Source organism: Hemitrygon akajei, chromosome 7 (assembly GCF_048418815.1).
Source record: "Hemitrygon akajei chromosome 7, sHemAka1.3, whole genome shotgun sequence".
NCBI lineage: Eukaryota > Metazoa > Chordata > Chondrichthyes > Myliobatiformes > Dasyatidae > Hemitrygon > Hemitrygon akajei.
The window spans coordinates 81,677,496-81,689,982 of record NC_133130.1 but is presented as its reverse complement, the minus strand read 5'-3'; the positions used below and the strand labels follow the sequence as shown (position 1 = coordinate 81,689,982).

At 37.0% G+C, this 12,487-nt stretch overlaps 1 protein-coding gene across 9 annotated transcripts in view; it reads left to right on the top strand.

Moving 5' to 3' along the window:
* Positions 1–12,487, top strand: part of plcb4a (phospholipase C, beta 4a) — a 540,859-nt gene that overhangs the window by 475,211 nt on the left and 53,161 nt on the right. For all 9 annotated transcript variants that reach the window (XM_073051319.1, XM_073051318.1, XM_073051315.1 and 6 more), the window contains 3 exons: positions 3,268–3,443; positions 10,689–10,790; positions 11,590–11,647. In XM_073051319.1, coding sequence (XP_072907420.1) covers positions 3,268–3,443; positions 10,689–10,790; positions 11,590–11,647 — 336 coding nt within the window. The remainder of the gene's footprint in view (positions 1–3,267; positions 3,444–10,688; positions 10,791–11,589; positions 11,648–12,487) is intronic.

Genomic DNA, 12,487 nt, shown 5'->3' with positions numbered 1-12,487 from the left:
TTTCTTCCCGTAACTTTGATGCCCTAACTAATCAAGAACCTATCAACCTCCACTTTAAATATACACAATAACTTAGCCTCCATAGCTATCTGTTGTAATGAATTCCACAGATTCACCACATCTCACTAAAGAAATTCCTCCTGATTTCTGTTATAAAGGGACATCTCTTTTATTCAGAGACTGTGGCTCTGTTCCTAGACTCTTCTACTGTTGGAAACATTCTCTCCATGTCTACTATATCTTTCTGTTTTCAATAAGATTCAGTGAGATCACTCCGCATTCTTCCTAAACTCCAGCTAGTACAGGTTCGGAGCCATCAAAGGCTTCTCATGTGTTAAAACCTCCATTCTCAGAATCATTCTTGTAAGTGTCCTCTGGACGCTCTCCGATGCTGAGGTTTTATAAGGCACTGGTCAGACTGCACGTGGAGTATTGTGAGTATTTAGGACCCCTTATCTAAGAATGTGAGGATTCAGAGGAGGTTCACAAGAATAATTCCAGGAATGAAAGAGTTAACATATGAGGAGAGTTTGATGGCTCTGGACCTGCATTCACTTGAATTTAGAAGAATGGGGCTGATCTCATTGAAAGCTATTGAATATTAAAAGACCTAAATTGAGGAAGATGGAAAGGGGGAGTCAAATTTCTGGCATGCTGACAAGGTCTTCCAAGGTGAAGGTTAATGCAGAATATTTTTTCAGTTGGTCCACCATTTAATTGTTCCCCATTACTACTGCTCCAGTGTTATTTTCCAGTGATCCACCGTCCACTCTTGACTCTTTTTACTCTTTATACAGTATATCTGAAAAAACTTTTGATATTTTCTTCAATATTATGTTTCCCTTCATATTTCAGCTTTGCTCTGCTTATTGCTTTTTTAATTACTTTCTGCTGGCTTTTAAAAGCTTCTCACTTAGTTTTGTTATTACAAACATTTTGTTTTATTCTATGGAAAGGCTATTAGGTTTAAGTTTATGTATTTTGCATTTGGATTTCTCTTGCTTTTGGGGAAAAAAGTCACTTGTTACTGCATTATATGACAAAGAGAAGTTAATGGTTAAAATTGCCAACGGCAAATTCCAGATTCTAGATCCACTTTCTATCTCTGGAGGGTAAAAATTGAGGCTGATGATTTATCATGCAGTGAAATTCATAGAAATCTGAACTGCACTAAAGAAGGTGTTTTAATCTTTTTGATTGACCTAACTAAGCTGTAATAATACTGCTGTTAGATATCTGAAAAATATGTACCTGCAGGCTTAGTTATTTTAGCAATTAACATCAGCAGGTTACTCTGACTATAAAGAAGTCTGGCAAATCAGAAAATGACAAGATCTATTCTTATCATGCAAGAAACATGCTTATAAGTCTGTTGATATAAAAGATGTGGGATCATTTACTGAACATACACACAAACGTTAATTCTTCATTTTAAAAAAAAGTCCTGATTATTTAATCAGACAGAATCAGGGTAGTATACAACTGTCTTTTTAATGCAAAAAGGACCACCGGGTTGCTTTTTAATTTTACTTGCACATTTACCCTACTCCAGCAAGAACCTGAATAAGTCTTCATGTTCTTTACCATGGCTTTCATTAATCTGGGTACTTGGTCAGTCAATTCACTTTGAGAGGGAGTCTTTAGGATATTCTAGTTCTGTCATTAGAACCGTTTGATATAGGAGCAGAAATAGAACTGAATTTCAGGGTACCACAAATGGACAGCACTACATGCAATATTAATGTTTTGGGTCAATGCATGATTAATGTTTTGGGTCAGAAATGATTTTTATATGATAAATATTGAGCTGTAAGCATGTACTGCTAGGCTCAAGCCTACTTCTGTCCCACTCTTATAAGATGATTGAACATCTGCCTCGTACAGTAAGATAGACACTTGACCTTGTAATGTACCTCATCATGGCCTTGCACCTTACTGTCTACCTGCACTTCACTTTCTCTGCACCTGTCACACTTCATTCTGCCCTGTACTGTTGTTTTACCTTTTATTACCTCAATACACTGCTGTAATGCTTTCATCAATATGAACAGTATTCTTCTTAAGCCCATCACCCTGACTGGGGCATGGGCCACTGACAGCTCTCCAGAGTCATCTGTCCTGGGCCAGTCTTTCAAGTTGTCCCCACGTGTAGCCAGTCTTCCTAGTATCCTTCGTTTCCTTGGCATTTGTGTAGCTCTGGGTTTTTACGGGAACTGTTTGTTAGCCCCATGGACAGCCCCTGTCCTTTCACAGCCGGCTGGCCAACGTCCATGGTGGAGTTGTATGAGCAATGTGCTAGGCAAGATTTCCTAAGCATCTCCATGCATCTGACAATAACAACCCAGGTTAATTTTATTATTTCATTCAATTACACTCTCTGTAGCTGCTCCGTAGAACTGGCAATCCACTACTGCCTATTCAGCAGAAGAAGTGGTAGATAGCTATCAATTCCTTGCATTCCTGTGGTTTATTGGAGAATATTCCTGTGTTATTTTTGCTCCCACTACCTGCACCCACATAAATCTTCATCAGAACTTTTGCCCTGTGAAAAATGGGTGTAAAATAGAAAATTGTTTGTCTGTGCCTACTTAAAATCTGCCAATAGCAATTCTGTCATATAGTAGTCCAAAGCACAGTGTTATATCTAAGTGAATATGGTGTAAGTTGGTGATTCCAACAGGCACCCTAGCATTTTTATACATTCAGTGGGTACCTAATAAAGTGGCTACTGAATGTACTTGAGTACATTCATGGTCTTCTACTATAGCCTATCCACTTCAAGGTTCAATGTGTTGTGTATTCAGAGATGCTCTTCTGCACACCACTATTGTAATATATGGCTATCTGAGTTACTGTTGTCTTTCTGTAAGCTTGAACCAGCCTGTCCATTCCCCTCTGGCCCCTCTCACTAACAAGGCATTTTCACCCACAGAACTGTTGTTCATTGGATGTTTTTTTTTTTGTTTCTCGCACATTTCTCTGCAAACTCTAGAATCTGTTGTAGAGATACTCAAACCACCCAGTCTGGCACCAACAATCATTCCAGAGTCGTTCACATAGATCACATTTCTTTCCCATTTTGATGTTTGATCTGAACAACAACTTAACCTCTTGACCGTGCCTGCATGCTTTATGCATTGAGTTGCTGCCACATGATTGACTGATTAGATATTTGCGTTAATGAGCAGATGACCTAATAAAGTGGCCACTGAATGTGGATCTACTTCAGTTGAAATGGTACGTGAACGATGATATTTCTTTTAACAGGTAAAAGAGATTGTTACTCAACAGACCAAAGAGTGGTCAGAAATGTTAAATGTGCAATGTACAGAAGAACAGGAGTTAAGGGATCTTCACCTGAGTCAGCAATGTGATTTGTTAAAGAAACTGCTCATTAGTATGCATGAGCAACAAAGTCAGCATCTCAAACTTATTCACGATAGGTATGTATCAAGTTTAAAGCACCTTGGCCTAGACTTTCTATGACTGCACTCCAGTCCTTGGAAGGTTGTTGGACTATCCGATTCTTTACCGAAAATTAATAGTGGCAGCAAAAACCAGAGCACCTCCCATTAAAGATTCTCTAACATCCTTCTGTGGATGTCATCTGTTACGTTGTCCATCATTGCCATGATATGGTTATTTGGAATAAATATCTGCTATTAATGTAGGTGCTGTTATAGGAGTTAGACTGTTGGTTAATGGCAATGATTAAACTAAGGGGAATAGCGATGTCTGGCTTCAACTCACTATTTTAAAGTCTATTATAAGACCATCAAAGTAAGAGTGCAATAAAATTGGTGATTGTAATCACAATAGCTTTGAAATAATGTTAAAACAGCACTTGTATTGGATAAGAAAAATAATTTATAAACTGATTAAAATGTTACAATTGCATCTCCACTCATTAATAAGTCAAAACCAGTCAGTTTGAAATGTAGGAAGCATCCCATTCCACCTGATGCCACGTGTTTAGACACTGATCTTTCTATTCATAAGTTACTCTTTTCCTCAACCCTTCAAATTTAGATCATGTTCCCACAGCTGGAAACTAAACAATAATTATGAGCTTATATGACTCGGTCTCAAGATGTGCTGAGTAAAAGCAAAGAAACAGCCCCATTTGTTCTGACGCATGAGTTTGCATTACATGCAATAATTTCAACTTTCTAAGCGTGGAGTTGAGGAAATATTACAATGGAGATTTGCAATTTTAGCTAGTTTTGCTCTGGAACTCAGTTGGGAATTGAAGTATAACCTGGCTGTAGGGCCCTTTTACCAAAAATGTTGATGCTCTTTTTGTTTACCTTTTCCTGCACTGGGCTCCAGACAGCCTTTGGATCAACCCCAGCTGCCCAACTGCTACTCAGTGCATGCCGTGACCAACAGGATTCAAATGCCTAGCCTCCAAACACACGCTCACGTGTGCAAGGTCACTCACGGTTAAAATAGGACTTGGATCGCTTGAGGGCCAAATCTGATTAGGGCAGCACATTTACCTATCTGAAAGACAACAGTGAAATGGAGTTTAACAACATGATAAAAGTTTGTGTGTGTAGCACTACACAATGAATCCAATTTCAGATTGAATCCAGTAGAGCAGCAATGCTGCAATTCCAAACCCAATTACTGTTGTAAAGAAATCATTTTTGAGCACAGTTATTTGGGACTTGTATAAGTGAACAGTCAGGTTGCATTTCTTTGTTCAGGAACGTTCTGAATATTGAGCACTAAGGGATGTGTTGTTCAATACTGATTATTTTTGAATAACACATCACAAATATGTAATTAGATGCAGATGTGAATTTTCCCTTAGAAATCATAAAATCATAACATTTCATAGCAGAGAAGAAGATCACTCTGCCCAAAGTATCTAAATTTCCCAGCATAATCCAACTTCTTACTATTGACATTAGACCAATATAGCCCTTCAAGTACATACGCAAAAACCTTTGGAATTTGATGAGAACTTCTGCCTTTCCATTCGTTGGGTACTGTTCCACACTCTCACCATTGCCTCATTAAAAATATTTCTCCTCAATTGTCTTCTCATCCTTCAATGAGTTGCTTAAGATCCAAGAACCCCCAACCATGTTATTACCTCCTTTTTAAAGAAAATGTGTTTTTCCTGTCTATTCTATCCACGCCCACATTGATATAAATGCCTACAAAACAAGGCATGAATAAAGTAATCTGGAATTTACGTATAATTGTAAAATATCAATAATTCTCACAGAAATGCATAAGAAAGAGCTGTTGTAGATACTTAATTCATTTTTAAAGTTATCAATTTGTTCATATTCCTAAATTTAACTACTGTATATAAGTCTTTATTCTAACTGCTCCCTTCATCCACAGCAATCTAACCTTTATTCTAAAGAGATGTTCGTCATCCAATTCACTACACTAAAATTGTATTAATCATTGCAGAACAAAAGATATCATTATCTGTTGAATTAAATAAAATTATCTTTGATCTTTTATATAATTGTATCTTAATTACTGGTATTTGGGACTTGTATAAAGGAACAGTCAGGTAGCATTTCTTTGTTCAGGAACATTTTGAATATTGAGCATTAATATCTGTTGTTTAATACTGATCATTTGATACTCTTGAGGTACCAATTAATTTAAATATTTCAAGCACGACTCTACCAAACTAATCAACAAAGATGAAAATATTCTTCACAAAAAGCCATAAACCAGACATAATGTAGGCCTGCCATGTATCAAACACTAAATAGCACCAGAATATAGCTCTTAATGCATGATTGATCTCATTCTGTCACAATTGAGGTTGTTCTTACCTGCAGTTTTCATTAAAGCACAGTTTAAAATCTCAGAAGATTAAGATACAACTGGTCATGAAGTTGTAATTAGGCAGTACTTTGATCCTTTAATTGTATTCAATACAATCTTTAACATCTTTTGACATTAATTAAATAGTTTAAAATGCAGACACTGCTTAATTTTCAACAAGTTAGTTATATGTTGTGCAGTATTAAATTTTCATTTTCCAGTGAGATACCACATTCTGAAGAACATTCAAATCCAAAACGCATCAACAGAAATGATGAGACAAATCCTCCCCAACGTGGAAATACCCAGCTTGTGTTCTGCCCTTACATATGAACCAGCATTTGGGAGATTGGTGGGAAGGGTTTACCAGCTGCTCTGGGGCTGCAAACATCTTCTGCTGTGTGAATTGCAGCTGCATTTCTGACTTCCGAGCTGTTTAAATTATAAACAGTTCTCAGGATAAAATTCTAGAATCTGTAATTGTTATGAGTTGCTGCCTGCACTGAGTTACCTGTATAGCCTCAGGTCTGCTTAGTGACAGGCAGACATACTTTATTGATCCCGAGGGAAATTGGGTTTCGTTACAGTCGCACCAACCAAGAGTAGTGTAGAAATATAGCAATATAAAACCATAAATAATTAAATAGTAATAAGTAAATAATGCCAAGTGGAAATTAGTCCAGGACCAGCCTATTGGCTCAGGGTGTCTGACACTCCGAGGGAGGAGTTGTAAAGTTTGATGGCCACAGGTAGGAATGACTTCCTATGGCACTCAGTGTTGCATCTCGGTGGAATGAGTCTCTGGCTGAACCTACTCCTGTGCCTAACCAGTACACTATGGAGTGGATGGGAAACATTGTCCAAGTAGGAAATAGATCTGCCACTTCAGGCATAAATGAAGTGATCCTGTGAAGTCACTGGACCTTTCAAGGGTGGGTTAAGATAAGCCTCACCTACAAGTAGTTGGGGAAAAAATGTTAATGCTAGGTAGTGACCCAGCTTAACCAACTGTCAAGGACTACGAATGTTTCAAAAAGTCCCTGACATATTTCTTTTAAAAGGTACAGAAAATTGAAATAATAAAAACTCAACATTATTACAAATGAAAACATGCAAAATCCTAAAATAAGTTAAAAATCAATGAATTAAACACAAATTCAATTTATGTGTTTACTTTTGTCCTCAAAGACATCCTTCACCATTGAGATGAATGGACATTTGGTTCCTTCAGCAGGTTTAACCTTGTGCTAGTTCAGAAGGTCAATCCCCAAGCTTATGTCTCCTCTCTGAACTCTAAGCGGTGTCCCAACATTAGACTGAAATCAACAAAGCCCCATCAAAAGCAGGCAACAAGATCAGAACCTTGGTGTTCAGTGAGGAGACCCATACTTGGTGGCACTTACAGTGACTGCCAATTTAGCACACCCCCATTGGCATTTCAAACCAAATCCAACCTAGTATATTTCATGTTGCAATTTAATTACAGATAAGTTTATATCAGACTTTATTTTCTTTGACTAGAACCATGCCCATAATACTCGCCTATGTCATATGCAGAACACTATACCAGAATTTACATCCATGTAAACATAATAATTTGATTCCTATTTTAAAATGTAAATCTGTAAAAACATCAAACTGTAACAAATGCTAATCTCTAGAAAATACTATCATTTTAATAACCTTTTTATTCAAAATAAATCTTCCAGAAAAATGTTTTAGTTGATCTGCACTAATTTATTTCTCCTGCTTATCACAACACTTACCTCCTGTGATATCCACCCTCGCGCACTTTTTGCAAACAAATTAATTAGAAGAAATGGGCAACTTTATTTTTGCACAGTGCCCTTGAATTCTGAATTTTCCAATAAGATGAAATATACAGTCCACAACCACTGTATGAAGGACAGTCAGTCAAGATTTTGTATGTTTTAATCAAGTCACCTCTCACTCTTTTCAATTCTAGTGGATATCAGCAAACATACAGCCTTTACTTATTAGAATACCTATCCCTCTCATTTATCTTTAAATGCATTGGAAGACCAATATGTTTCTGCAGTTCTGATCTCAGCACTATCCTATTTAACTGAAGCATAACCTCCCCATATTATTTACTAAATTCCTCTACCAGTAGCCAATTACGTCCTGTTCGCTTCTCTGAATATCTGCACTGTGGCTTTTTGTGGATTCTGTATTGATCTCTTTGTGCCTCAGAGTTTTGTAATTTCTCAACATTTAATTTCTCCATTCTTTCTTTATATTTTTCAGATAAACAGCTTAACATTTCCCCATATTATACTACATTTACCAGATCTTTGCCCACTCACTTAGCCTATCTTTGTAGTCTTGCTACATCCTCTTGATAATTTGCTTTCCACCCTAATTTTGTGACATCATAAGATTTAGTAATCATATCTTCAGTGCTTCCATCCAAGTCCTTTACTAAAAATGTATAAAGTTGGTATCCCAGCACCGAAGACAGTCACATGCCACTCATTATGTTTTCAGTGGTTCAATTTATATCACAGAACGTATTCAGTATACAACCTGAATGTTTTACTCTTCACAGACATCCATGAAGCCCCAAAAAATGAATGACAAATTTTGCCATTCATATTAAATCTGTAGATTTCCACAGGCAGAACATCATATGCTGAATAGTTTCTAATCACTTTGCTCCTCTCGTTACAAATACCAGTTTTGTTTATTTTATTTGAGCATTTGGGACCATCACTTCTTGTTAGGTTTCTGTATCACACTATATCATGACTTAGAAACATGTTGCCACTGTTTCACCATTACTGGGCCACAATTCTGAATTTTCCCCTTTAGAACGTGCATGAATTCTCCCCCTCCCCCTCGCCACTTGGTTTGCTCACGTTGTGTGAAATAACAAACATTTACCTAGTTTTCAAATACAGAAATGATGCAGAATAAAGTTTTGTTATATCTTTACAAAGTGAGAAAATTATTTCTATTTCAGTTTCCTTGCATACAAAAATGGAATTTAGTGAATGAGTCTACATTAAGCTTTATCTGGTACAAATATATACTGCAAGTTTAACAGCATGTCTGAAAGGTTCATGTTTCACATTTGTGTTATCTGTAACACAGGATGGGATATAATGGTGATTTGCAAAACACTTTATTCTGTTTCCAAGCTTCCAGTCACCTTTGAATTTAATTTTCCCATCCATTCCTCTTTGAATTCCTACATTGCTTCAGTGAAGGTCAGTCTAGCCTCCAGGAACAATACTGAATCATTCAACTGAGCACGTCACAGCTGTCTGAATTCAACTTGAGTTCAACAGTTTCAGATGATAGTTTTACAAATCCCATTTACCTGTCATATCATTGATGAAAAAAGCAAAATGCTGTAAATGCTAGAAATATGAACTTAGGCAGACAAGGCTGGAAGATATCAGCAGCTCAGTCAGCAACCATGCCAAGTCAAATAGGGTGAACACCTCAGTTTGTCAGAACCAGGAACTGTTGCAGGTACTGTGTATAGAGATATTTAGCAAGTACAGGGGTGAAGAATTGGTATGGGAGAGAGAGAAATATCAAAGGAAAACGCTGTGGTATGGAACAAAAGGCAGATTAAATAACAAAACAAATGATACTAAAGTAAAGTGTGTGGCAAGGAAAGAAACAAAAGGATGGTCCAGAGAATAACAGAACCATCTTGTCAGCATTAACTAGGGTTTGGGTTAGGAGCTTCAGTTGTTAAACTTAGTAGGGAGACCGAAAGGATGTCATTGGTATTTGATTTATTGATCTCACATGTACCATGATACAGTGAAAAGCCTGTGTCTGCGTGACACCAGAAAAAGCATTCGAGACATAACTTCATTGAGGTCATACAATAGGGAGAGAAAACCAAAAGCAGAATATAGAATCAGAATCAAGTTTATTATTCAGATTCAGTTTATTGTCATTTAGAAACCACAGATGCAATGCAGTTAAAAAATGAGACAACGTTCCTCCAGAATGATATCACAAAAGCATATGACAAAACAGACTACACCAGAAAATCCACATAACGTTTGGCAAACCCCCAATCCAGAGTCCGGAGAGGCTGCTGCGTATTAATATCGTGCTACCATCTTAGCGCTTTCCCCGGAAAGGAGCTCCAATCCCACCAGACAAAACAAGACCAAAAACTAAAGCTACAAGACCTGCATAAAACCACATAGTTACAACACTGCAAACAATAGCATAATTGATTAAAAAAAACAGACCATGGGCACAGTAAAAATAGTCCAAAGATATATCACTGGCATATGATGTGAAATTTGTTAACAGCAGCAATACAATACATTATCAATAACATAAGAGAAATATATAGATAGGTAAATCAATTACAGTAAGTTATTTATATAATGTGTGCATATTAAATAGTTAAATTAAAAATAGTGCAAAAGCAGCTAAAATAAAAGTGAGGTTATATTCATGGGTTCAATGTCCTATTAGGAATCGAATGACAGAGGGGAAGAAACACTGAGAAAGGAGTCTCTATGACATACCACATTGCAGGTAGACAAATGAAGTACAAAAGGCCGTAGTGAGATATCAAGAGTTCATCTTTATCGTAGAAGAGGTCCATGCAAGAGGTCCTTGAGACTGGTGGTATGTACCTCAACGAGATAGTTTGGTGAGGGATAGAGGTAGTGTTCCTCAAGTGTCAGCTGAGTTTCATTCGAATTGTGTCAGAGTCCCAAATTTGGGAGCGGATAATTAAAATGCCAAGTGATTAGATGGATCATATTTGTAAAGTTGTTTTGCAAAGAAATCAATCATTGCGAGTTTGGTCTCCTGAATGTTTTAGCTGCACACTAGGACTAATGTTTGCTATTGATTTATTTCCTCCCTCTCTGTTTATGACAAAGGCACAGCAAGGAAATGCGTGCTAGTCAAGCCAAGAGTTCCATGGAGAACAGCAAGGCCATAAGCCATGATAAAAGCATCAAAAATAAAGCTGAAAGGGAAAGGCAAGTAAATCTTTTGTTGTAAATATAATCAAAATATTCTATACTTGCATGTTTTATGAGAAGGTGATTGCAAGGGGACTTTTCAAAAGAAGAATATGCTTTGCTGCAGAGTCTGAAATTCCTGATGAATAAACAGAGATTAAATTTATTTACCTTTGTTATTTAACATATTTTCTTACTGCATTGAAAGAGACCAGGAGATCATTTGTTACAACATGACTGTACCAACTATAAGAGCAACCTCATTATTCCCAAACCCCTGGTTACTTCCCTGTAATCTATTCTCTCCCCTTTGGCCATCTACTCCATTTTGATTCTAATATAATGCAGTTATATATATATATATATATTAAGAATAAATTCAAATAATCAATTAACTTGACAATTACTTATATTTGGATTGTGGGAGTAAAATGAAAACTCGCAAAGGCACAGGAATAACCTGCAAATCCCACCATGCAGCACCAGGGGTTGGGATCAAACAATCCTCCCCGAAATTGCGAGGTGGCAACGCTGCCTATTATGGTACTGTGTCACCATGAATGAGCGTATGATTTAAATTTCACCTCAAAGTTTATTTTGATTGTTACTATCGTGGCTTTTCTGAGCCGATGTTTCACAAAGCAACAAATTCTGTTAAGGTCTTCACATCTGAAAAAAAAACTTATCAGTCTTCAATTACAAGAATTCATGAATTGTTTTCATTTCTTTACTATAGTCGCACTGTTTCATAGAGCGCAGATACTGTTGAAAACTGCACCGTAACTCCATTCAAAGGTTCTCAATGCTTTCTTTTCAGGAGAGTCAGGGAACTGAACAGCAGCAACACTAAAAAATTCATGGAGGAAAGGAAACGGGTATGCCACAGTGTATAATTGTATTTACTTATTACCATTGGCTGTAGAGGCTAACTCATGTTCATTCAAAGCAGAGATAAGCAGATTTAGGACATTAAGGGCTGTTTCTATGTTCATTTATTACTTGTATTTTTATCAATACCTTACATTTGCTGGAATGACAACTTGTGCATCCATTTTGCCCCAGCAAGAAACGTCATCTGATCCACAAACATTTGACACAATTCTTTTGTTCTTCACGAGGTCAGGGCCATTGGTTAGAGTAAAATTAAATTCTGATGATTTCGCCAATATGAAATAAAACAGGTAGACCATGATTAGAAATGTAACAGATGAGCTTGTTAAACAGGGTAGTAAAGTTATGGTATGCAGGGAGAAAGTAGACCACTGCCTGAAGTTAGGTGGATGTAGAGAGATTATTAAGTGACAGAAGTGATAATGGTTCAAGATAAATAAAAACCAAAATGAGTAAATAAAGTAATTTAGAGAAATCAAAGAAGTCTGGGATCCATAGCAGAATGGTACGGAAATAGAGAATATCATACATGGGGAAGAAGGCTCCCGTGGCCCAGAAGGATAGCAGTCAGAAAGGTAAGGTAGCTGGATATAGGGCAATGAGGCTCTTCTTTGGTATTGCTATAGAACTAGCTATATCAGATCAGATTCCCATTATGGCTTCCTTTGTGTATTACTACTTAAAATAAATTCCCTTGCCAAGGAGCATAACCATCTTTAAGTGTTCCCTGTCCCATCCACAATCCCACAAATGCTCTAATTTCTGATGCTCCCATCATTCGGTACCTGCCAACTGATGGAAAGGTGACTAAGTTGCTAAATTCA